This window comes from Sceloporus occidentalis, unplaced genomic scaffold (assembly GCF_023333645.1).
Source record: "Sceloporus occidentalis isolate IW3139 unplaced genomic scaffold, rSceOcc1.0.p SCAF_95, whole genome shotgun sequence".
NCBI lineage: Eukaryota > Metazoa > Chordata > Lepidosauria > Squamata > Phrynosomatidae > Sceloporus > Sceloporus occidentalis.
In genome coordinates, this window is record NW_028317075.1 from 2543374 (window position 1) to 2571212 (window position 27839).

At 38.7% G+C, this 27839-nt stretch overlaps 1 protein-coding gene across 3 annotated transcripts; it reads right to left on the reverse strand.

Moving 5' to 3' along the window:
- Positions 1 to 27761, reverse strand: LOC149284323 (ubiquitin-like modifier-activating enzyme 6). 3 transcript variants are annotated; one of them, XM_089496858.1, is made up of 32 exons: positions 27721 to 27761; positions 27370 to 27464; positions 26448 to 26476; positions 25404 to 25498; positions 24967 to 25078; positions 24590 to 24670; positions 24376 to 24498; positions 23380 to 23503; positions 22867 to 22970; positions 22529 to 22591; positions 21779 to 21855; positions 20814 to 20880; positions 19560 to 19703; positions 19199 to 19266; positions 16727 to 16805; positions 16199 to 16279; positions 15671 to 15748; positions 14591 to 14772; positions 13716 to 13821; positions 11998 to 12087; positions 11825 to 11905; positions 10327 to 10455; positions 9703 to 9754; positions 9031 to 9094; positions 7855 to 7924; positions 6564 to 6635; positions 3953 to 4070; positions 2788 to 2981; positions 2329 to 2456; positions 2014 to 2101; positions 1619 to 1713; positions 1 to 136 (listed from the first exon to the last, which is right to left on the reverse strand). In XM_089496858.1, exons 1-32 carry the CDS (start codon positions 27759 to 27761, stop codon positions 1 to 3), a joined length of 3066 nt encoding a protein of 1021 aa, XP_089352984.1. The 3 variants fall into 3 exon arrangements, with proteins under 3 accessions (XP_089352984.1, XP_089352985.1, XP_089352983.1); XM_089496859.1 differs by having other exon boundaries at positions 15671 to 15741; positions 16192 to 16279; XM_089496857.1 differs by having other exon boundaries at positions 15671 to 15741; positions 16192 to 16279; positions 27349 to 27464.
- Between the last annotated feature and the right edge of the window lie 78 nt (positions 27762 to 27839).

A 27839-nucleotide genomic window follows, 5' to 3' on the forward strand; every position in this document is an offset into this window, starting at 1 on the left:
TTAATTGTTCTGCTGTCTGAAGTAGTATCTCACAGGAGGCCCTGGTAAGTCTTCGGCTTCATCTGCTTCTGGTGCGAAAGACACGGTCAGGTCTACGTATGTTTTGCCTGCTCCAGGTTTCACAAGTTTGTGCATTCTGTATGAAGAAGAACGGAGGAGGAGACATTGTAATTAAGCATAATCAGCATTGCCTAACATTCTAGATATGCTTAATCTTAATTGAGGGCTACTATTGGAGGGACACGACCACAAAACAAAAATGTTTGTGAATCTAAATGTTTCACAGTGATCTATAATAATAAACCCCTCTACACTTCCTCTATGCTAAAAGTTTTATTTTTTATGGGTTTGCTTCTATAGAGGGTTTCCAAAGCCATTAACTGACATGAGCATGCTCAGTAGATAGACTTTGTATTCTGAAAAATTAAAGTGGAGAAATTGGTAGAGAAACCAAGTGAATATGAAACCTCTTTAGAATCAGGGCTGTTTCACGCTACAGGGTAGCGACGTGGCCAGAGCTGTAATGCACACATTCAGGGTTTCATCGCACAGGGACTGATTTACTGGAGCCATGTCTCATGGAGCAATCAGGCAGCAGGGGAATGTTGTGGCTAGTCTCCATTCTTGTCAGGGGACCCAAGCAGCAAAGAGCTTCCTTCCCTGAAGCTGCCTGTGGCAGCTGGAACACAATCACCGGATCAAGGGCTTGGGGAGGGGCTCGAGGTGGCTGTGGTGGTCTGCTGCAGCAATGCCCCCCCGATCACCACAATTGTGGCGACGTGAGGGCATTTTTTTTGCATGACGTACCAGGTACATAACAGAACCAATGAGCCCACTTGGGCATGATGTACGTAGTACGTCATTGGACGTGAAGGGGTTAATGAACACGCATATTAATAGTGCATACTTTGATTACATTCTTCTAAAGCTGGAAAAAAACCCAGTTGTAGCCATGCTACAAAAACATCCTTGCTTCTCCAAGAGCCAATTAAATAAATTAGCGTATGTCCAGTCACTGATTGACAGCTTAAGCAGCCAATCAGTGGTAGGAAAGTTCTCCAATTGAAATGGGAAGACTTTACACATGCACACTGAGGTCTAAACACTGGCCAAATGCATCTCCTGCAGGGATCCTGCACCTATCATGCATTAAAGCGCATATGATGCCTGGAGTGTCTCTCTAAGGGCAAAACCTTATTGATTCCCTCCGGGATAGTTAACGTGGGAAAGTTCACAATTTGACCTAGGGCCAGCTCAGCCACTTCTTGAGGAGAAGATCACTGGAGCTGGACCTTCCTAATGCATAATAATATCAGGGAGGTGAAATGAATAAACTCCACTTTACTTTCTAGAACTGTGGCATAATAGCACTCTAGAACAGTGGTTCCCGACTTATCAAGGCACACTATTGGTCCATATTGTTTAATAAAACAGATGGTGGTAATTACTAAATCCTGCACTGTTATTGTGCCATGAGGACTGGGTTTGAAACCAATGCTTTCAAACTACATACATTTCGCTACTCCTTGTATACACAAACAAAACATGTATAATAGTTCCAATAATGCTATTTTTTAAAGCAAGAAGAATGCATGAATAGCAAATGCAAGGAACTTACGTAAGTTTTAATCTTTTTGCATGCCCAGGCATTACAGGAACATAAAGCATTTTCACTCCTTGTACCACCATTGTTGGCTCTATTCCATACTGTTCCTAATAAAAGAAAACATTATGGAGACATTCTTGCAGACAAGAAGAAATCAGGAACGCCTTATGATTAGCTCTTAAAGGGACGGCACAGACCCCATTATTGAATTTTCTTAATGCACATCGGAGTGCATCTTGTATGGAAGTTAGCACATACATGGCGACAACCAGGATTACCGGCAAATTATCATCCATTAGTTTTAGTATACCAACTTTCCTTAAAGAAGGTGTGTACATAAAGTGATAAGTGTCACCCAGAGATAACAACCATAATAATTCTAGTAAAATATACAATAAAATTCTTACTTTGACAGCATTAATAAAATCTAGAAGTGTAAAGTCCTCCTTGCCATATATTGTCCACCTGTCCCAGATGGTAAATGAAATGTCATTTCTGTAAAAACAGAGTAAAACACAGCAGCCTTTAAAAGAGTTACTACTTTCTGTGATTTTCAACAGGGTCATCTAACAATGCATCACCGAGAACTCTCTCCCTCCCTCCCGCAAACTGGACAAGATCAGGAATCAACCTTTATGTATAATGCCCCAGTGTGTTGTCATAAATGAAACTGATAAATTGTGTACATAAAAATAGTTTTAGCACAGGAGGTCATGTCCTACCTTATTTGTGTTCTTCTGACTTCAGCAGCCTCGGTGAATACAATGATTGGAATGGCTAGATTGAAAAAGCAGTTCTTGTAGGCTTCAAAAGGATAGCCTCCTATGACCTTTAACAACTCCAGTGCAACCTGGGAATTTAGAGGGGTTATAGGACATGTGTGAAATACATTCACTATCCAAAAGAGGAAGCCCAATCTCATAATTTTAACAATCTGCTTCTGTGTTTGAGGCTTTTTAATCTACCAAACACTCATAGCAAATACAGTGGTGGGGACCCACATTTCTAGAAATTGCTCAACCCTCCCACCGGTTGTGTTCCAAGTTCCTTAGCAGGTTTAAAAATTTTGGAAAAAAAAAAACAACCTCAGATGATCGACAACACAAGACATATTACACCGTGTGTCATGATTTAATCAACAAAAAGTTGATTTTTTATTTTATGAAAATACAACTACTAACCAGTCCTGACACTGCAGCAGTGGCTGTCGCTATAGCAGGAATGATTTTCCCAGCAATGCGCTTGGTCTTTAGTCTGTCAGCAGGCTCAATGTTGTACATTTTGGCTCTCAAGTTGGATGCTGCTGTAATGAAATTGATGTGCTCATTGCTGTCATCGTCCTTTTCAAATGAGAGTGGCTTCACTTGAAGGTCACCTACCAACAGAGAAACATTTCAACAAAAACAGAGGGAAGCACCCCTTGATGTGGATACTAAGATCATAAATGCAAAGTAATGCACTTGGGGCATAAAAACCCAAGGGCACAGTATAGAATATTTGATACTGGCCTAACCTCAACGTGCAAGGAAAGGGATTTAGGGGTAATTATTTCCGAGGATTTAAAGGTAGGCAGACAATGCAGTAGAGCAGCAGGTAATGCTAGCAGAATGCTTGGTTGTATAGCGAGAGGTATTAGCAGTAGAAAGAGGGAAGTGCTCATGCCGTTGTACAGATCACTGGTGAGACCTCACTTGGAGTATTGTGTACAGTACCGGAGACTGTATCTCCAGAAGGATATAGATACTTTGGAAAGAGTTCAGAGAAGGGCTACTAAAATAGTTCATGGATTACATGATGAAATTTACCAGGAAAGGTTAAATGATCTTAACATGTATGGGTTGGAAGAAAGACATAATGGTGGGCAATACGATAGAAACATTTAAATACTTAAAGCGAGTCAACATGATAAAGGAAGAGAGTTTATTTAAAAGGAGAAATACTACCACAACAAGAGGACATAGTCTTAAATTAGAGGGGCAAGCATGGGATAGACTAGTTTACTGATATTACTTCTTAAACCTTTGCCCCTCTAATTTAAGCTATCCTAGATATAAGATAAGGCCAGGGACTAAGTATTCAGAAATTGGGCAGATCGGATGAGCCAAATGGTTCTTATCTACTGGCACATTCTATGTTTCTATGCTCCTCAAGGGAGTGCTTAATATATGACTTATAATAAATACTAAGTATTTATTAACCAAATTGGGTCAACCACTTTGGGCAGTAGAAGAGTCGAACGACATACATTCCAAAAATGCGCACACACACCTAACCACATTCTTTACTGTGAATGGGAAAAACTATGCATCAAAAGCCTGTAAAGGAAATGCTTCTGGAGGATCTTACATTTAGTGGCCTGGCCAGCTGATATGACATTTCCCAGTTGAATAAGTGCTATTCGCTCATCCTCGCTGCTCACTGTGATTTGATCGGGTTTTTCCACGGTCTCATCCGTTTCAACAATCTACAACAAGGCAGTTACAGATCTTTAGAACTGCGTGCACAGCAAAGCCCATTGGCTGTAGACCATTTAATTCACAATATAACTTTTCATTCATATCATACCTCCCAATACATGATAATAAGTTAGTACAGATAAAAGTTAATCCATAACATATTTAACTGCATAGTACAAGAGGGCAACAATACAATAGGCAAGCTATTTAACCCCTTCGCGACCACAGACGTACCTGAAAATTTATGTGGACATGGTGATCGCGGGGGCACTGCTGCTACCAGCGATTGCGTTATTTATAATAATTATTATTTCAAAAGAAAGTCCTACTTGTGCTGAAAAAACCCAATATATATTGTGTTGGGGTGCACTAAATGAGTTAGTGGGCAATCAGAGTTAAATAAAAAGTCATAGCAAAAAGCACAAAAACTGGTCTGGTCCTTTAGTGAAACATGGTAAAAACAAATACGGCCCTGGAGAAAGATGTATTTTAGAAAATACATTATGCAACGCAAAAGGCTTAGACTCCTTTCATTAACCCCTTCGTGACAAAGGCTGATTTAACTTTTTGTACCCTTTGGGACAATGGCCGTTTTAACATTTCTGCGCTGCTCGTGTTTAGCTGTAATTTTCTTCTTTCCCGTTTACTGAACCCACACACATTAGATATTGTTTTTTTCAGGGCAAGAAGGGCTTTCTTTAGATGGCATTGTTTTGATTGTATCATATTATTTACTATTAAAAAAGTATAAAATATGGTGAAACTTTTAGTTGAAAAATCTTTTACTCATTTATAAAATGTAATGAAAAAAACCTGCTAAATAGATTCTACTATTTGTCCTGAGTTTAGAAATACCCAATGTTTTTTTGCTTTTTTGCTTTTTTCTACACGTTATGGGGCAATAAGTACAGGTAGCGTTTTGCTATTTCAAAGCCATTTTTTCCAAATCTAGTAATTCTTCCCCCCATGTGCCATTTTGGGTATCTTTGAACCCGGCCAATGCAATTTACCCCATCAAATCATACTAGACATCAAACTAGACACCCCAGGGTATTTCAGATGCTAGTATTTTAACTCTTTCCATTAACCATATCTACCACCAGTCTTTGTCAAACTTTGTGGTAGTCATTTTTTTGCATTTGTTTTTTCACACGCATTTTACTTTAGGTATGAATAAACAGGTTCTGGTATATGTCACTGTCATAAAACACCCCAATATGTGTTCAGCAACATCTCCTGAGTACAGCAATACCTCACATGAATGATTTTGCCTGGCTGTTTGGGGGCAAAAACGCCACATTTGGGGCATGTGCATTTTCAATGTTGAACTTTGGCATTTGGGGATCCACTGCCCATGCCCTATTTGGTACATCTTTGAGCCGGGCCATTTCAGTGTGCCCAATAAAGCCATATATTTTTGAAAACTAGACACCCCAGAGTATTTTAAATGCTGGTATTTTAACTCTTTGCATGCACACATTTTACCACCAGAATTTTTTCAAAGTTGCAGTAGTATTTTTTTGTGTGTATTTTTCCCCCACACACCTACTTTATGTATGAATTTACAGCTCCTGGTATATGCCGCTGTCACACAACACCCCAATATGTGTTCAGCAACATCTCTTGAGTACAGTGATACTCCACATGCATGGGTTTCTCATTTTTTGGGGGGAACTAAAAGGCCACATTTGGTACGTGTGCATTTTTCTAATTGGAAATTAGATGTGTGGCCATCCCCCCCCCCCGTGTCATCAAGGGGTTAATGTACTACCCACATTGTTATGTAATTAATGGGATTCCCTCGTTCTCTTCTGGGGAGTAGGCTGTGTGCTTTACCCTGTCCAAGATTGAAAATGCAAAAGCAAACAAAGGTAAACAAAACTCTACCTGTAGCTTGTTTTTTACATTTGAAATCAGGTGAGTCAATCTCTATATATTTTTCTCTATGCTAAAATGCAGGCCACTTGGTAAACGCAGTAAATGATGGATTTTATTGGATGGATTTTTCTATGGACGACTTTTAATAACTATCAGATGCTTCTAGATCTAAGACTAAATATAGAAGAGCAGAATGACAGTTTTATGACCTGTTATTGAAGAGATGTTTTTTCCAAGAACATAAAACATTTTGAATATGTATTTTCACTGCCAAAGACAATAAAGAAGTATCTGAAAGAAAATGTACTTGTGTGGTGTTTTCAAAATTTTTATACAAACCACAAACTCTATTGGAAATGTAACAGAATGCAGGCTCTCAAAGTAAGTTTGCTGTGTACGTTATCTGAAACAGTGCCAGTATGAAGGTTCTTAGGTTAGCAAGACAGTGAATTTGTTCAGGGGTCATTTACATGCCAAATGTCTAAGCACAAACACTACAGCTACAGATTAATAGTGAACACATCAACTAAGTAAATACTATAAAGAACGTGTTGGTGTAAGAGCCTTAAAAAGCAAGGCAGCATAACAGTATAGTTAACAAACATAAAAAAAAAAAAACGTACTTTGCTGGATGGTGCAAAATCCTTCAGGATCATTCTAGATGTTATCTCCATGATGTCATCCTGAGACAAGTCCTGTTAACATAAGCAACAGACAAATGTATGCAGAACTGAAAAGGTACAAATGATCTAGTACACAAAGGGCCTGATTGACAGCGGGGCAGATAGAAGAATTGCTTCGAGCTTCTGGCTTCTGACAGCTCCACACCACTCACCTGTGCTTTGAAGGAGCCTTCTGATCGGGCCCCACAAGGTTGGCAATCATGCTCCCTCACTGTGCACCAAGAAATGACATAATTTCTCTGCGCGCATGAATCAAGAGAGGGAGGACCATTGCCAAGCATTGCGGGAACTGATCGCAACGGAGATGAGGCTAAAAGAAACATACAGGAGAGAAGCGAGGGATGCAGTAATTACGGTGTGTATAAATGTATATATGTGTGCATGTGTATTTGTGTGTATGTATGTGTGTGTGTGCATATATAGGGGATGCAGAAAAGAAGCTAGAAAGATGGATGGGATGGACAAATCTAAACGAGAGGCAAGCAAGGTAAAAGAATAAAAGCGAAGAAAATATGTCACCAAGTTACAAGAAAAAGAGAGATTGGGCAAAAAAATGCTAAAGAGGGGGGAAAGAACAGAAGAGAGAATTAAAAGGGACTGCAAGAGGGAGGAAAACAGAGAAATGGGGAGGAAAATATGCTGCTAAAGGCAGGAAAGAAAGAGAATGGACCCTTCTTGTATAATTGCTCCACAGTCCAACTCTTAAAACTGGCCTTGGGTACACAGCTACCTTTTGTAATGCAATAGGAAGCAAAGTGTGGGCAACTGGACAACATTAAATTAAGGCAGTTGAACCAACAGATCTTGTTTAGAGAGGCCATACAAAAAAGTACCTGAAACTTATACAAAAAAGTACCTGCAACTTATACAAAAAAGTACCTGCAACTTATACAAAAAAGTACCTGCAAGTTATAGAGCATTCAACTTTCTGTTAAAGACGGGGAATACAGTCTGCATTCAAATAAAGGTGGGTTTTTTTTAAACCCAAACAGCACAATATTTTCAAAATGTTATTTTTAATCTCATACTAGTAATATAACTAATAAAGTTCACTTTTGCGACATGCCCCCTCATGACACGTATATGGAGGTTTTTGATAAACTAGCATCACCACTCCAAACATCATTAAAAGTAGTAATGCTCTGTATCGCATATGCAACACAAACATGGAAGTTTCCTAAGGGACCTGAACCCTTTTTTTGTGATTTCTCTTGTACGATGAAGTTCTTACCTTTTCTGTGAAATGAATATTATGAACTTCTGCAAACAACTTGGCCGCACTTTTTATAAAGGCGAAATGCCTAGCAAGGAAAAAAAAACCAACTCTACATTAGGATGCAATTTTTAACACACAAAAAGCAAATACATGTTAATAAAGATTGGGCTAAACATCTTGCACAAGCTCATTTGTTTGGACTGAGGAAAGGCAAATCATGTAACATGAATACATGTGATTTATATTAATCTTTAGATTAGATTGGCCTATTTAAAGTGACACTCCAGCTATCATATGCACTTGATATGGACATGATTGATGTGCCACCTTTAACTTGACCTTTTCCCCCAATGTAAAAGCATAAAGTGATTCCCCAGAATCTGCCCTATGCATTTTAGCAGCCAAAACAAGAATTAAAAGCAGAGCACGGAAGGGGCGGAACACTGCATCTCCAAAGCTGCAGCTTCTTCTATAAGGTAAGTACATGTATTTATTTTTTTACAAGAAAGCACGTTGATGCACCAAACCAGGGGTGTCCAACCTGCGGCCCTCCAGCTGCTGCAGGACTACATCTCCTATCCTCCTCAGCCAGCCCCATTAGCTGAATGGAAGCTTTATGGGAGATGTAGTCCTGCAGCAACTGGAGGGCCGCAGGTTGGACGCGCCTGCACTAAACTGTCCCTTTTAATATGCTGACCCGAAAACACTAGAACCTGGAACTTGTTATAAAACCTATGTTCCGTGATGAATAATTGCTACCAAATCTAAAACTAAAGGGAGAACAAAAGAGTGACATAGCTCAAAAAAGCAAACTATAAAAAATAAAATAGAATAGAAAAGAAAGAAATAGCCCAAACGATACCAATACACAGACTCATGTTAGCTGCAGTAGTTTTTATCTTTTGAGTAGTTTTTTTTTTTGCAATTCTTCAACCAAAGTGTAGGGATTGTTTTCTTTACACCTTTCAGCAAATTTTAAACACACTTTAGGTAATACACTCCCTTATAGCTACCTCAAGACTATTAATAGCAAATTCAGCAAATTTTAAACACACTTTAGGTAATACACTCCCTTATAGCTACCTCAAGACTATTAATAGCAAATTCAGCAAATTTTAAACATAGCTTTAGCGGCTCATTCCCCCAGCTACCTCCAAACCAATAATAGCCGACACAGGAAACCATACTTACACAGGGTCCTTTACGTCAAACACTACTGGAATAGGTGGCCGCTTGGGAGACTGCCAGAACAAACCTGGAAAACAATGTGAACAACTTAAACGACAACAAAGAATCTGAAGAACACATTAAATGAGGTGGTCACAAGATAACAGACGATTTGTGTCTAATTATAAGAACGTAAAATAACCAATATAACCAGCTGTTTCTCCCGCGTTTATTGAAACTCATTGATATGCATGTTTTGTGCTGCTCTAAAATATGGCGCACGCATTGTCACTCCACCTTTCCTATAATCTCCTGCCTTGTACCTCTTCCAAAAGAACCAGTGGTTATTCGTATATTCTACTTCTTTTGATTTATCCCTAGTGCATTCAATGGGGGATCATTTTCAGATAAACCACCATAAATAACCATCTTATGTCATTATTTGATAAATGCTCAGAGCGCTGGTGAGTGAGCCTGCTGCCAACGTGTACAGACTATTTTGATTCTCTGATGATTTTAACCTGAACACCTTAAAAGCAGTAATTGAAACCCAGTATTAATACTGATCTATATTATATGTAATAGCAATGCATGTGAACTTAAATCTCAGTGGTGAATTATAACATGACTTATTATTTTGTTTGGTTACCAACATTTATATAGCTCATCCTCATGTCATATTAAAACTGTACTCACTTCCATCTTTTAATCGTGTATCCAGCGGGAAGGAATGTAATAGTTGCTTCGCCTGGGATTCAACACAGAAAAACACTAAATATCAGCAATATGTCGCCAAACAGAATTTCTTTCGTGATAACATTGATTTTTATTGGACACTCATGTTAATTCCTTTGTGCATTTGTGTCATGCAAAGAGTGCTGATCCACCCAGACAAAAGACTGAGCACTCTAGTGCATTATTTATAGAAACTTAAGGAGAGCTAATACTTAATTCTTTCCTCAAAGGTTATAGACAACTTTTAAGCATTTCATTTTACTTTTGCTGTTGTGACCACAAAGCCTATCTGCAATCTGCTGACTAGAGTTGTTAAGTGACAAAACAGCTACAATTAAGGATTCCCTGGAAAAAACATTTATGGAGAATTGTTATGTGGTCAAATAATCACACTCAGTCAAGGTTTGGGCATTTAAGTACTAGCAGTGTTATTTGCAATGCTTTACTGACACAGCACATTACAGAATGGGTATTTTAAGAAAATCATGACTAGTAATAATTCACTATAATTATTTTTAAACACATTTCACACATTGTAACAGAATCACTTCCATAACCCCCTTGGTGGTAACATTATCTACTAACCTTGTGATTGAAATACTTTTCAAACTTTAGTCTTGCAAGTTCTACACACTGGGTCCAGTTCCTAGGTTTTCGGCTCAGGAGTTTTACAACGTGAAAACAGCCTTCTAGACTCTCGTCTGATTTTATCCTCTGGGGGGGAAAAGCCCACAGTGAGCGAAGTAACACATCTTCTGAGAATTGCACACTGCATTGCTATTCTTATATATATATATATATATATATATATATATATTATATATAAATAACACATTCATGCAATCACAAATAAAAGCACATCCTTTTGCTACGCGGTAGAATCAAACAGAACAAAAATAAAAAAAAGTTCTAATTTTGGACAGTTTTCATTTGACGTTTCTTCTTGCAATAACTAATAGACTTGTGGATTTGGATTCATACGAATTGCAAATTTACCATTTCCCCCACGAATGGGAAAAAAACAAAGCAAAAAGCTCTGAATTTTCATCTATCATATGTTGGTCCACATTCACTAACGCTCTTACGCAGTGTCACTCACACTCTCATTCACTCTCTCACACACACTTTCTAAATGTTTTCCTACCTTCTCTGTCGACCACTTCCACATCTTCTATCTTCTCCTTAATATTCTATCCTTAATCTTCTTTATTTGTCTGCATCTCTGTGGACATAACCCGGAAACTTCCACCAAAATGGCAGAGCTGAGGTGACGTCCTCCCAGATCATCCAATCGGGGAAGAGGATGTCACCGAGAGTGCCAATTAAGGGCAATACGGCGGTGCGTGCGCTGACACCCTCTCATGATCGGGGAAGAGGTTGTCACTGCAAGAGCCACCATATTTCCCTCCGATTGGGGGATTGGGGAGAGGAAGTCACTGCAGCGCTGCCATTTTGGGGGAAGTTGCTGGGTTATGTCCACGGAGATGTGGACGAAGAAGATAGATTAAGGATTGAAGAAAGAAGATGAAGAAGAAGATGTGGAAATGGTCAGTAGAAAAGGTAAGGAAACATTTAGAGAGCGCGAGAGTGAATAAGAGTGTGAGAGAATGAATGTGGGCACCGGGCAACAAATTTAAAAATGCCACAGAATTTTTTGCTAAATGGGCCAAATGGGCAGGGAACAAAAAACATTGCTCCAAAATGAATGGGCCAAAAAATTAACTGAAAAATGTTGGCCCATTTGCACATGTCTAGTACCTAATCATTTTAGAAAATTATTTAACTAAACATGAAGCCCAAAATGAAAACAGGAAATCGAAAAATGTTACTATTCCCCTTCCTAGAGCAAATAATCACTACATCAAGGATATTCAACAGAGAAGTTTTTTTGTGAGGATGCTACAACTCACCAGATATTTCAAGATGCACCCTGTGTAAACTGAGCATGCTCTAACATCATACTTTAGTAATGACCAATCAACCAATAGGTTTTCACCAAGGAGGCTGCTAATGAATGGCCATGCGTAGCTATGTTATCCAACAAAACCTGCCAAGCATGCTGTTCACTATGCTCTAGTCATACCTCTAGAACGTCTTCAGGCGATACATGTGTTTGCCAAAATTTGTTGTAGATGGAAGGTTTATGGGTAAACGAACTCTCAAACTGCAAATAGGATAAAAGAAAAGAAAAAAGGGAACAAGGTTAAAAAACCCTACAATATTGAGTTAATAAGCATGTACCAAATGTTTGTTTACCTTATCTCTTGCCCATTGTATAGTATGCTCAATAGTTGCTGGAAATGACTTCAATGTGCAAAATGGAATTTCCTCATCTGGAGGGTCACGCTACATGCAGGCAAAAAAAAAAAAAAAAGGGTTGTGTATCAAACTGTAATTATTACCGTGTTATTAGAGATATTCTTATTGTTTTGGAAACATACTATCCGCTTGAAACTACATTAACCCCTTCAGTCCCAGGGGTTTTTGGTAGCTCAAGCCCCGGAACAATTTTGCAGTATGTTCAGTGATTATTCTCTTTTCCTGTGAATAGCGTACCCATGTAAACTACATATTGTTTTTTTCAAGGAGAGCGAAAGCTTTCTTTTGATACCGTAGTTAGATAATTAGCTGAACATTTAGGATGAGAAATTTGGCAAAAACTAGTGAAAATTAGAAAAAAAACTAATTATTTATATTCACCTCTGAATATTCTCAAAATTAGGTAAAGTGACCCCCCAAATTTATCAATTCAGGTGTCCTGATTTCAGGAATATCAAATTTATATAGAATTTCCCTACTTTCCCAGCACTTGTAGGGAACATACTATAAGGTGTACATTAGTTTTTTACAAAGCCATAGAATTTTTACATTAGGTATGATTGCAACTCTAATTCTAAGCCAAAAATACCCACAAAAGCTATCGTATCAGGGATATTTGGGCATTCTTCATGCACCTATTTGGCCACCAATCACTGTCAAAAGGTGGCCGCAGAAATTATTTTTCACCAACACTCCTGTATTTTTTTTGCACAGGGTATGTGTTACGACAGGAAAAACCCAGCCAAACTTGTTTAGCTGCATCTCCTGATTATGGAAATACCCCGCATCCTTAGTTTTTTTTCTTTCTAGAGGGCCATATCCATTCATACCATATAGTACCCTAGTATTTTTCATACTTATGGGGTTATACGTTTTAGATGTTGTGCTAGGGCAATGAGATGTAAGGGTTATTTCTTTTTTTATTATTATTTTTTTTTTATCTTTTGTATTTTCTTCTATTTTTTTTCCCATTTGCACTGTTATCGGTGCAGTATGGTTAGGGACCTCTTTAACATGTTATTAATGCCAGTGATGTCACAATGACATCACTTAGCCCCCTTTTTTATTTATTGTATTACTTTAGTGATTTTTTTATTGTTAAAAAAAAAAAATCACTAACGCTTTTCTTTTGTTTCGTTTTTCAGCATGTGAGAAGAGTTTTCACTCTCCTCCCTGCGATCGCCCTGCACTGGTCACGCTGTCTGTAATCAGTGTATCATCAGAGCGATCGGATATCCCAGCAGGGTCTACAAAGACAGGGATATCCTGTCCTCCAATGACCTTCCGGGTGACGTCAGTAGTGACGCGACCCTGAAGGGAATGCCCGATTGCGCGTTGGGCATTTAAAAAACTTTAACGGCTTTCCGGCGCTCGCGTCAGCAACCATTACAGAAGATCGCGAAGCAGAGAGCCAGCGATGCCAGCTTCTGCTGACAGGGGGGAGCCCAGGCTCTCAAACAATAACCTGATCTCCCGTGTAGCAGCAGGGATGTGTCCCTGCCACTGCAAGAAGTTCAGGACGTACCACTACGTCCATAAGGGTTCTTGCGATGTGTTTTATGGACGTACTGGTATGGCCATAGGGGACTGAAGGGGTTAATGTGTAAAGAACATCACACACACTGAGTCACTGCTTCTTTCATGGCAGCACTTACGTAGCTGTTGTATGATTCAGTTAAGCGAGGCACAATCACTTCTGTGTGGCCCTTTGTCCCCATGGTTCCAGAATCCAAAAGAGGACGGATGTTTGACACAGAACGACTATTAACAGATAAACAAAAAAGATTTGAAAGGAAAAAATAATTAAAAGATGCTTCCATCATGCATAGGAAATCTGTCATATATCCATTTCTGAGCTTGGTCTTGTATTGCATAGCAAACTTACTGCTCTCCACTTTGGAACTTAAATAGGATCTCCCATGTTTTGTTCTTTCCGTATGTGGCATAGTTAAATTGTCGGTAGTGTATCTAGCATTGTAAGTATTGTGGGAGTTTCCCATTTGAAGAGGATCTGCCATAGTATACTTAATAACTCCTTCAATGGTGTATTAAACTTAACACATATGAATATTTGGAACAGACTAAGTGTTTAGCACTTAGACTTACTCATAACAACTTATGAGTAAGCGTGGTTTAAGGCACAAAACGCGTTAAGCTGTGTCCCCTTCTCTCCCATTTATATGTGTGTACACCAGAACTTTGTTGCACATTAAAGCACTTTATATGTATTCTTGGAACTGCGAAGCGTGAATATTTATTTGCTTGAGTTAAGGGCGTTTTGTGGAGGTGCAGTTGGTCATCAGCACCTGTTCCCTGTGCGGTTGCCAACTGGAAACACTGGAGGATTGTTGGCGTGCAGCCCGTTGATGGATTACAGTTATTTCTAATTATTTCTACACTTAAACCAAACACCTAAAATATAACAACTGAAGTAGGTGATAGATCCTGTTTAAAAGGTGTTTAGTGGACATTGACTATTAGTTCTAAAAAGCTGTGGCTGTTTAATTTTAAACATACTTATTATGCTTACCTGTCTATGTATCTTCTTGCCTCCACATTGTCCAGTGCAGTCACTACAATGTCCTGTCTGGTGTAGAATTCATCATTGTAAATGTTCTCTGTGGCAGGACACACTTTATCCAACCGGGGGTCAATTTTCAACTGAGGGTTTATGCTAAGGGTTGCAGCAGCAGCAGTACAGCTTTTCGGTTTCTGGGGAGAAGGTAAATCAAACAGAAAACACAAAAGTGAGTACGTCCCTCCCATTTTTGTAAATATTTTATTATGTCTTTTCATGTGACAACACTGAAGAAATGACACTCTGCTACAATGTAAAGTAGCAGTAAATCCTTCTGCACTGCTCGCTAGATGATAAAGAGTGCACCATATCAAGTAATCCAATATGGCTTTTCAGACCCTATGGACCTCTTCTGAAACAGGGGAAACCCTTGTGATGTCATCATGGGTTTCCATTTGCTAAAAAGCGTGCAGTGCTCAAAGTGAATGCCCAAAAAGAAGTTCATTTTGGGTGATCTCACATTAGATCGCTAAGCTTAGGGCCATATATTTGGGTCCCGGCAAGCAGAGGGACACCCTCAACTGATAGCATGATTTCCCATGCATTGGCAGAGATTTAGCCCTGTCGATGATTAAAGCGACACTAATATTGTGAAAAATAAGCCAATTCAATTTTTCCCACGCAGTCTGGCCCGTTGCAACCCTTAGTCCACATTCTCTCACAACATGAAACATGTAAAGAGACAGTAAAAGGAATGGCGAAAAGAAGATTCTGTTTGAAGAACGGCTGGATTTGTTTATACTAGAGAAAAGGCATCTAAAAAAAATGGACATGATCACTTTAGTGCTCATTCATTAAAACAGATGCTGAGAGAAAACACAAAGCTCATCCCTAAGCAAAAGACGCATTCCGCATTAAGTGGAATTGTCACATCTGACATAAAACCATAACTGAATCCAGCTTGGAGACCTATAAATGTGGTTATAGAAAAAAAGAAAAATATATACATAAGAAAAGTAGAAGTTAAATATCCTAAAAACACCACATGTTGGTATTGTATTACTGATAAATATGAATAAAATATCCGGATACCTGAATATGATGAGGTCGGAAGAGGAACTGTCTGTTCAAGTTTGATTTTTCGATCAAGTCGGGATCAGTGACTGTTATCTAAATTTATACAAAAAAAGTAAATTACTATTTATATATGTATGCAGTCTCTGATACTAGAAAGAATGTTTCGTGATGTCAAACTCTGGAACACAAATCATCCTGAATGAACTAGAGGTTTATGGTATATGAACTTTGCCAAGTAATAAGCTAATAAAAGTCCATAAATATACACACATATAATCATATACTCAAACGACTAAAGCCACATATACTGTATGATACAACATGATAACTATATTAGTATTCCCTGTGATCAGAGATGATTAAACACACAGAAAAAGTACATTCAGAGAATCCCCTATTTTGCTGCTGAGTTTGGCAAAGATGTTGTTACATTTTCTGACAAAGGCAACATATATTTTGATCGTAATAAATAGAACATGCGACCCTCTTGTCTACTCAGTGTGTAACTTCTCTAGTAACCATCGATGGATTTTCACCACTCACCAGGCCATTTTGAGTGCCACAGCCGACCCCAAGTAGTGCAAAGTTTTTTAACATTTCGCAACCTATGGCACCACATCCAACCTGCAAAATGAAACAGAAGGAATTCAGTTTCTCCATTCCTATATCCAGATTCATTTAAGCCTGATATATGTGGATTAATTAAAAAATAACCAGAGTGGAGTCCAAACCAGAAATAGTAACAAGCACACCATTCTTTCCAGCAGATGCTTGTCATGGTGTCCTGACATCTGGAGACCCCTGACGTTCCCGCTGACGGCAGCGGGAAGCACTCCCATTTAATAGAAAAATGGGCGGGGGTCGTGTCAAGAACCCGTGACCCGGAGGATTCGGGTCTCGACCCGGAGAACCTCTTTCCCAGGTATGATTATCAGGGACACATTAACTATCCACTCCTTGGCACACATTCAATTCAATCGCAATTTCAATTCATGGTTAGTAGAGAAAACACAAAACACCTACAGAAAAAAAAGGTAAAAGCCTGAATACATTTCAAGCTAAGGTACTCACCAGGAAAACATTCAGACTGTGAATCTTCTGACAAAATGTATCTCCAATACAAGCCCTGAGGGCATCATATCGATCTCCTCTGTGGATAATAGAATATGTATCAATACTATGACTGAACGTCACAGAAACATAAATTGTACCCAGAAATTAAACAAGATGCATTATATCGAAGGTAAGATTTAAACATAAAAAAAACCACGAAAAGGGTGCACTATACACATATATTCTGTAGATCAAGCACAACATAACAACATTTTTCACATATGACTTCTCCATTTTGGCTTTACTTTTGTTGAATAAATCATGACACGGTGTAATATGTCATCTGTTATTCATCTGATGTTGTATTTACCTCATTTTTAGACCTGCTAAGGAACAGATGACCAGTTATTAGGTCCTGATATGTAAAACTATAGAATTCAAAGAGGGTGTGCTATCGTTTTCACGGATTTATAGGCTGCTCCACTTTAAAGAAAATTTAAAGAAAAAAATACACATTAGTAGAATAAATACAGAAGACTATAAAAGCAGGGGTGTCCAGAAATTTATGTGTATGTGGGCCCTCATTTTTATTGAAAGAAAATATGGCCTTTTAGCTGTGTAATGCAGGTTAATATTGGGGGTTCCTTTTGCAAAAATGCAAAAGCAGTTGACAAATACACATTCAGACACACACGCATACAGGCACTTAGCAATAGCCCAGACACTCACGCCACATAAACATACCCAGATACTCAAACTAACATAATCAGAGACACACACACTAATTACAAAATATACATGTTCACACACTAGCATTCCCAGACACACACACACACATACTTACATACTAGCATACCCAAATGCACGCTTTCAATAACATACCTAGACACACACTGACGTACCCAGACAAACACACTAACATCCCCAAAGACACATGTTCACACTCACAAACCAGACACACTTTCACTAATATACCCACTCACAATAACACACCCAGACAAAAACACATTTACAAACTAAAATACCCACATAAACTAACTAACCTAGACACACAAGCATACCCAAAGACACATCTTCACACATTGACTTAACCCCAAACACACGTACTAAAATACCCAAAGACACATGCTAACATACCCGGCATCTCTGTGGACCTTTAAGCTTTAAGCTGTGACACACACATTAACATATCCAGACACACACACTAACATATCCAGACACATACCTACACGCCCAGACATACACACTACCATACCCAGAGACACAAACATACATAGACATACACACTTACATACCCAGACATACATACATCCATACACAAACACACAACTTACCTAGCAAAGCCTGTCTTCGATGCAACTCGCTAAGCGCGCTACTATTCTGGCAGGGTTAAGCAATGCAACGTTGAGTGACCCCCGCCCAAGCCTGCCTCCTCCTGGAAACTAGGGAGATAAAGAGGCAGGTCCGGATGTCTGGACTTTTACCTCCACTCTTGCAGCATGCCTCCGTCTATTTTGGAAGGGGCAATTGCCCTGTGCCCCCTCCTTGATCCAGCAATGGTTGGACATGTGGTTACCGCTGCAGATATCATGCAGCCCACACCTGAATGTCTGGCTGGCCTCATGTTGGACACCCCTGCTTTAAAGTATGGGGTTACAATATTTTATAGCCTTTTTAAGTTCACCCCTTAATTCATGATGCACATTTCAACTAAGGATCCATTTTGAAGGGCTTCACGGTTCCCATAGAAAGGCAGGCCCTTTATGATTAGGACTGTGTTTTGTTTTTTTTAATTTAAGGTAGGAGGCTCCCTCCTTCTTCACAAAACTTGACCTGGAGAAGACTCAACTATTCTGTCAGGTGTGTGAAACGGAGCAACGTCCGATAGCACGGTCCATCGGTAACGCAGAACACGGGCGGAACTAATTTTATCAGCTTGCATTGCTGGTAGCGCGAATAGACAGCACAGGAGAGGTAAAAACGCACCGCTCACCATCCTGAATATCGAAACCTAGATTAAAGATAGTACCCCTAATTGAATGATTTAAATTAAGGGGGAAAAGTGCGACCTATAACCAGGACATTAAGGTATATATTAATAACTTAACCACCTCCACATATATGTGTTACCTAAGAGAGGGGTTACTCGCATTTGAAACGTGTAGGTTACTGAGATGCTTGCTCTTTTCAACTTCCATCAACTTGATTGTAGTCGAGTGGATGTGTGTCGAGTATTAATTTATGGGGTCTTTAATTTAACTTATGCAAGCTTGGCGCTGCAAACTCAAAAGTTTTTCCCCAATCAAACACGCTCATATTTTAGTGAATAGACCTCAATATATCGATGGAATCAAAGCACTGACTTGTTGCACTAGTGTCATAAGATGAAAATGTGGAAATCCTAAAAGCTGCTCTGAAGTGCATACAATCAATTCTGTAGACAAACATTGGAAAGACATTCTCAATTGTTGAATTTAGGTATAACTGCACCTTGGTTGGAACTCTTCACGACTGATGGTTTCCAATGGAACCACAACATCCATAACATCCACAAAGAGCTAGGAAAAATAAAATAATGCAGTGATATAGCTTAATACACATTTTGCTTTACCCTGTGTGCCTTATAATTATCAATAAATAAAATAGACTGGAACAGATTTTCATTGAAATATAACATGGCATGAGTGTTGGGGTACAAAGAAACATTGGGTACAAAAGGGTTAAACAAATAACAACAAATAATTAAATAACCTAAAATGGTTTCGACATGGCAGGTTGGTTATTTAGTAAAAACATAAAAAAATAATGAAATAGAAATGGTAAAAATATAAAAAGATGGTAATATACATACCCATTGCTGCAAAGGAGAAAACTTCCCAGTAACTGCCTTTAGAACTTCTTGGCTAACAATTCCACCAACGGCTGCTGCAAGGGGAGCCAAAAACCCTCTTGCCGTCCAGGACAGCCACCTCACCAGTACTTCATCCAGCTGTGGCTGTAGCGCAAAACAATATGTTATCAAAATATGTACAAATAGTAATGTACACATATGTGCCTGTTCACCCATATACTAAATAAACCATAAAGTTATTCTGAAGCTGTAGAGCAGGGGTGTCCAACCTGCGGCCATCCAGCTGCTGCAGGACTACATCTCCCACCCTCCTCAGCCAGCCCCTTAGCTGAAAGAGCATTATGGGAGATGTAGTCCTGCAGCAGCTGGGGGATGGCAGGTTGGACGCCTCTGCTGTAGAGGGCTTATATTTCTTAAATTGAGTTCTGCTACCATTATTCACCCACTATGTACCTGCTAGATCAAAGACATTGCCAAAGCATGCAGACCATTGTTTTTACTAAAAGCCGCTAGGAATTAAACATATATGCAGCTTGTATAAGATGTTGACATGCAGATGCTTGCCTGGTAGAATCTGACTATAAAAATAGAGTGCATACGCGTCATTATTAACGTATTTTGAACTATATTCAGTTAATGTATTGTCAACTTTTTATAACGTTTAATCCATTTCTCCTCATTTTATAAGAGCATACATACAACTAAACAGTGACAATTTCAATACATCGAGTCTGTTGCCTACACAAACCCTATTTAGTGATATTAATAAAACAATCCATTTAGCGAATGCATATCTAGGTAAAATATATCTCCACGTGGTAGTCTCTTGGATAACTTTTCACAATTCAACTGACACTTTGCAAACATAGCTTGGTGGTGTTTTATATATGATTCAGATTAATTTATGGAGCAGGAACTGAGATATATATATATATATATATCTATATATATATCTATATATATATATATATATATATGTGAGGCAAATGAAAAAGACAAATGAATATTAAATAGCGTCAAAGTTTATATTGTTAAGACATACTGGTACAGAAGGAGAAGAGAACCCTGAAGCATCCAATATATAAGCAGATTGAGGAGGAATGAGATACATACTACAGTTGTAACGTTATAAACTTACATTCTCTGCAACACATCAAGTACACTGGATATAAAACCCAGTTAATTTTTTTTTAAACAACTGAATAGAAACACTAAGAAAAAGAAGCAAATGATTATTACAGTGGCAAAACTCACTTTGCTATGAAGAGTTTCAATGACAGATTCTGATAATATCCGCATCTCTTCAGCATCTTGAAGGCACCTATTGAAAGACACAAATTGAATTGAATGCACTCTTTTTTGTGCAGATCACAAACTTCATGGATTTTACTGTTTTTACAGATATTATCAGCTAAAACGTTACTAAGTAGTCAAGGTGTACTTGTCTTTTCAGTTGTACTTCAAACAGGCAAGCACTGAAATAATACAGTCTTCAACACCAGTGTTTAACCCCCTTGCGACTAATGACATACCGGGTACGTTGTGAAAAGATGTCCCTAGAAGACCAATGACGTACCTGGTAATTCATTGGTCAAAAAGAGTCCTACACTTTTGTCTCTGTTCTCTGCTTCTCTCCTTCTCACTGTGATTGTGAGCTGGAGCGAAACAGAAAAATAGAAAAGAGAAACTGATTCCCAAGGTTCTTTTTTTTTTTTAGTTAGTTAATGGGTAATTAGATAGGGTTAGGTAGGGGTTAAAAAATAAAAACCTACAAAAAATTAGAAAACAAATAGTTTTATAGGAATATAGTATTTTTTTTTACAATTTTGATACATGTGAAGCAACGTATTTACTTTGGGCTGCTGCCCTAGGCCTGACCCAGGTTAGCACCCTCAGCCGAACATTCCATGGCCACCATCTGCACTGCGGAGTGCTAGGATATGACATCATACCCTTGTGCTTCCTGTCTTAAATGAGCAATGCATTCTATGAAGGGTGTGGCTGCTCGGCATTGCTTCTATAGTGTTAGGAAGATAAATGTATTGTAATCAATGATCAATGTAACTGGCTCATTAAGCAGCACAGCGTAGGGACAGAGTTTTTGTGGTGGGGAGACTGCTGCCCCCTGAACCTGCCATCTTAGGCCAGAATACGTTGCTGGTTATAATATGCTTTATTAAATAATATTCACTATTTATTTAGAGAGAAAGCAGAAATACCCTATATTTGGTAGTCGGCTGTGTTTCTCTTGAAAGTGATCTAAAGCCAGCATTGCAGTGTGAATATTCAACGGTGCCTGCAAGGAAGAGAAAATGTTTGACAAATAGCAAAAAGAACAAAAAAGGTAGACAAAGGGTTTGTTCATTAAAAGGAGAGTTGTGGTTTTCACTATTCATTATAAAACATTTATGAAACACTAGCAGGTTTCTCCAGAAGAAGGACTGAGCTGGGCCTGCACAATATTTAGTTCATCAGGTGACGAGACTTTGATGAAATCTTTGATTTAACAATGTATTGTACAGGGCTAACCAAGCTCTTCCTGCAGAAGTTTATTCCGGTCAGACCTATTCAATGACATCAAAGAGGTGAAACCACAATTCTCCAGCAATATCTCCTGCCAACTCAAAAAAAAACCATTTTCTGATGGCAAAGGAGAGTAGCAACACATTGGTGGTCTACAAATGAGAAACCCCAAGACATGTAATGCAATACATTTTTATATTGAAACTGTAATGTGAACAAAACATGTAATAGCATTTCCACAGAGAGATAAACAAATGTCTGGAGTGAGAATTTGAATTGGGTATGTAACACCTGGTCAATTTAAATGACCAGGTGTTACATACCCGATTCCACGGAGAGGGAGGCCTCCATCTAACTCCCATCAGTCACAGCCACCACTGCGGACATGAGGAAGACCCTCCTCCAGCTTCCGGCTGTAAGAAATAAAATTTCTCTATAAAGGGTACCTCTGGCTTGCTGAAATCTGGAGTAAGATACTTTGGCTCCAACAATTGCTTTTCTAGTCTCTCCTGGATAGAAAGAAAAAAAAAAGAAGAAAGAATTTGCATTCATATTACTGTGTAACGATTAATCTACAGTTGAGTCTGTCCATATGACAGAACCACTGATTACCCAGGCATGTTTGAGGGGTGAGCTATATTATTATAAGCAGGCAAATGGTCTTAAAATCATAAAGGCTTTAAAGCATAGCCACATAAGCCTCACAATATATTTTAAAAACCATTAAAAAAAACTTAAATTCTCACCTGTGAGTTTAATTTCATCAAATAGTAATGCTACTTACAAACAAAAAGGATTTTGGCATTTTAATCTGTACAGCTATTCCTCCATGCTGATAGGGTTCCATGTCTGATGTATCTCCAATGCTGAATGAGTAGGGGGACAAAACTGCAAACAAAAATATTAATGAAATATTAAATATAGATGCATGAATGCTAGATTTCCCATACTACTGACCTGGAACTTTATTTGCTACTCTGTCTGAACATTATTTTACATAAAAAAAAGCTAAATAAGAAGAATTTTCAGCAAAAAAAAGAAAATCACAGATTTTAGCAGTGTAATTGAGTAAAAAATAGCAATAATATTTTTTATCAATTTTATTTCCATGTAGGCTGGCCTTTTCTCTAGTATGAGGAAATACAATTTGACCATTGATGCACTTTTGCTAATACTGACATCAACATTTTGTTGCTATTGAGCGAGTTCACATTATCCTGGCAAGTATGCTATACACCTGGATTGGACAATACTAGAATGAAGAGAAATGCACAAAAGTGAAGAAAAGGCAATTAACCTGAGATTTTGTGCACCGATCCATCTAATGCCGTCATTCCATGAACTTCCCGGAAAGTCACAAACTGTCCTGATTCAAGTTTGTGTGGCCGGTTTTCAAAGCAGGTCACCTCTCCGTTAGAAGACTTGCAATGATACAAAAAAAAACACTTTAGATCATGCTACAATCTGAAAATACAGCAATTATACTTTAAGGCGTGCACATTAAGTGTTCATAGAAGAGAAGACTACATAGCTGCAAAATGAATACTGTATTTTTAGACATGTTCACCACTCTCATGAACTATGCACCAATGTAAAAGGGAAATCCCATGTGGAAAAGTACTTTTTTTCTTGTTGAGCATAATATACATTGCTGTATACAGTAATATAGTTTGTATTGCATTCAAAATCTCCTTTATCTGTAGATTTAGTGGCTACCATTGCTGTCATTCGTGTGATATTTTGTATGACTTAGTATGGCTTGTCCAATTAAATCATTTTTAACAAAGAATAAAATGATATTTGAAAAATACGCTAACACAAGTTGTACTTTACTGCTAACAGTGGTAGATTTATAGAACAGGCTCCCCGCAGAACCGGCAACATTTTATAAAGTGACAGAGTAGACATAAGGCTATCCTTAATAAAGTAAAGTTTGATGGATCAAATAAGGTTTGGTCATTCTTACAGCAGGAAACATTGGGCAGACATCGTGGGTCAAATTATATGTTTCTGTTTACTATAACATGGTTGCTGAGAAATAAAACTACCATCGAACTCAGAAAACTGCACAATAACTTATAGCACTGATAGAGTGTGAAGCCAAAGGAAACAGGTGTACATAAAAGATGGAATGAAACTTTGTGGCTGGAAAAGAACTGGCAGAGAATCCTCATACACGTAGGAAACCTTTATAATAATATTAGGAAATGCTGACTGCAAAGACAAGGTCATTTTATTACTTCCACATATTTTTCACATTGTATTGTTCGATGATAGGGTTTTCTCAACATACCTGTGTTATGTTAGAAATAAATATCTCTTTTGTTTCTTCACCAGTTGTGTCCAGCACTTCAAAATCATCCCCAAAGTCACAAAACAGACACGCACATATACCGTAACAGTCTGAGCTGATGAACTGTTCATATAAAACAAAAAAGTCAAAATGTCAAAAAAAATAATCACAGTGCTAGAAAAAAAAGCTGTGGATGAAACTCTTTATTTCTTACCTTTATAGGTGGGTGCTGAGAGTGGCAAAAGTTGTTGATCATCTTGCGCATCGAGAGTCTTGTCTCAGTCAATATCACACACTAAACAACAAAAACAGTTACAAAACAAGTTTCAGTCAATAAAGAAATGGTGTTTTACACCCAATTGTGCTTCTCCATTAAATACTGCAAAGCTGCCATAAAAGATTAAGGACCAAGAAAGATCAAAAGGCTGCTTAGGATATAACTGACAGATCAGAGTCTGGATACTTCTAAAGCACTTGGGAAAAAGAACCTAAAACGTCCATACAATCCCAAAATCCCAAACAGGTAAATTTCTTAATGCAGGCCAAAAAAAAAAATACATATTCACGGCATACCAGCTACAGAACAAATACCTGGAACTGTTTTAGGAACAAGAGGCTGGAGGTTTCATCCAGTGGCTCTGTCGATAATGTGACCTGGACATACGGGTTTAGTTCCGCAATGTGTTGAAGACATGCTTCCGCTCTGTGATAAATGGGGAGAATTTGTAAATATTAAACATTATTTTGCACACAATGGGGTCCTCAATATCGTTTTAAGAAACACCATGCTTTCTGCATCTGACAGCTCTCATTTCTCCTGCAGTTAAGGTACTCTCTAGCAATCCACCTCAAACAGAGTAGCTCATTCCAGGTTTACTGAATGAATGCCAGCCACTCAATCGTTCGTTTTTCATAAGGACAATAATAGAATAAACTGCAGCATTTCAACCCACAACCAACACCAATTCAATGTCAGATTTTTGGTTACATTTCAGTTTAAAGAGAACAATATTGTTTAGCGCACTAACCGATTTCTATGATTTTTCACATCTTCTTCCCGAATAAAGAAATTAGTTCCAAGATCCCAAATTTCACACTTCCTGGTATCATGGATTGTCAGAGCCTGCAATGCAAAACAAAAATTCTGAAGTAGAAATTTGCTTTCTTGTGTTACTGATTCTAATCAAGAAATGCACAATGCCATACATTTTCTTACTGATACATTGTTAATCCAAAAATACAATATACCGTATTGGCTCGAATATAGGCCGCACTTTTTCCCCCCACTTTAAGTCTTTAAAGTGGGGGTGCGGCCTATATTTGGGGTCTAGTGCCTGGGACATGCAGTCCCGGGGCCGGGCAGGCAGCGGTGTTAGGATACAGATCCCCCGCAGCGGTGCAGGGGACCGGTATCCTACTCTCCGATACGCTCAGACAGCCTCCCCTGCCAGCACTTCCCACGGGGGGAGCACCGGCACGGGATATTGTCTAAGCGCATCGTGCGGACGTTCACCGGCAGCGGCGATGTGCGTAAACAGCCCCCACTGCCGGCACGTCTGCACGATGTGCTTTAACAATCTCCCTTGCCGGGAATTCCCACGGTGGGAGTCCCGGCCAGGGAGATTGTTAAAGCGCATCGTGCAGACGTGCCAGCAGCGGAGGTTGTTTACTCGCATCGCCGCAGCCGGTGACCATCCGCACGATGCGTTTTACCTCTGCCCCCAAGACTTACCAGACATCCGCTGAGTGCCGGCACCGGAAGTTGTGTACGCGTATTGCGTAGATGTCCCCCGCCAGCCCCGCAAGACACCCGGGAGTCTGCTCCGGTAAGTCGGGGGGGGGGGGGGAGTGGCAGCATATCTATTAAAAAAAACTTTTTCTTTAAAAAAGCACCAAACTTTTAGGGTGCGGCCTATGCACGGGGGCGGCCTATATCCGAGCCAATATGGTAGATGCGAAGTAAGACAAAGTACAATTACAATTTCTACAGTAACATTATAAATTTCACTGTTCACAGCTAAAAATGCTAACCATAAATATAACATACAATATAGAATGTATATGGTGTTTACCTTTATTCCAGCTAGCACAATGTTCTTGGCTACAAGACATAGTTGGAACAAATAATTAAACACAAGATTAGGACAAAGGTGCAAAATATAAAAGGAAAACTGCTTTACTATTGAGAAATTAATATCTAAAATGTAATTTATGTCTCTGTTGAATTTCACAACCACACACTTAAAATTTTAACACCCCATGATTTATACAAACCCTAAGGCTTGCCAAATTTGCTCCTCTGTCACAAACGCCAATAGCTGGCACCTCAATACTACCGAGTCATGTGACCTGGCTGAGCTTCCACCTCCCATCAGTACATAACATAAAATATGGCTCTGTCTACAGCCAGTTGCCGGATACTCTAATTGGCCCTTTATCCAGCAGGTGATGCAGTTCCTAGTCACCATAGCCACCAGGCACCTGGATTTCTTAAACCATGCATTATTCTACGTGGGTTTAGTTATTGTACAAAACTATCAAATGTAGGATGTGCGAAAAATGATAGATCCGATTTAAGCTACTTAACTCAATCATGGCATACTATAAGCTGTGGAATGCATATAAATTATTCAACTTTGCTGGAACATAAATTTTACAGCAAGGTACTCGGTTTACGCAGACAGATCTTTAAAATGAGGTTGTTCTTTTGGATGACATAAAAATGTGTGTTTGTGTCAAATTATTCACAAAAAAGTGTGATTTCTAAGACATTGAACCAATTAAACTGGAATAACCGAAAAATACAAAGTAGCTTGTCAATGGCAATTTTCTAGCAAAGCCAATTTATTACGTCTTACTTTATAATGAGTCTCTAAAAAAATAGCGATGCTTCATATAAGCAATTATGTAGTTAGTATGCTGTTGAACTATCCCAAATAAGAAAGTCTGTGCAAAAAAAAGACACATGCATACTTAATTTGAACAGATACTTGCCTATTTCCACGCCAAGGCCACCCATTCCACTAAGGAAAACATGAGATTGCGCCATCTTTTGCATGGCTGTATCGCCCAGAACATATCTTTGCCGACTGGATGAGAAAACACAAACAAGTTATACTTACATACAAAGGAGTACAGAATGAAAAAAATTATAAAAAAACATCCAAGAACAGACTCCAACAGCTTGGTAAGCAAATTCAAATGTAAAAGAAATCAGGTTGTTTGTTAAAGCTTGAAAACGTGTAGTATAAAAAGATCAGCAGCAAAGTCACTACCTCCTTTGAAAATCATTGACCTTTACCCAACACAACCTTCTCTTTAATATGAAATTAAAAGCTTACTAACCTATACAGTCCATCGTCGATTTCCATGGAGTCTGCAGCCATTCTGAGGGAACCGGTCTCTGTCTCCTATAACACATTGGATTTAATGAATGGAAACCATTACACAGTAATTTAAAATAT

What these genes read in the sequence shown, in the direction of transcription:
- LOC149284323 (XM_089496857.1), bottom strand. Translation starts at nt 27,761, where the DNA reads ATGGCTGCAGACTCCATGGAAATCGACGATGGACTGTATAG. An exon ending in AAAAGTATTTCAATCACAAG is followed by an intron (nt 9,755 to 10,326) that starts GTTAGTAGATAA and finishes GTTGAATCCCAG; the next exon opens with GCGAAGCAACTATTACATTC. An exon ending in GTCAGAAGAACACAAATAAG is followed by an intron (nt 2,102 to 2,328) that starts GTAGGACATGAC and finishes CTGTTTTTACAG; the next exon opens with AAATGACATTTCATTTACCA.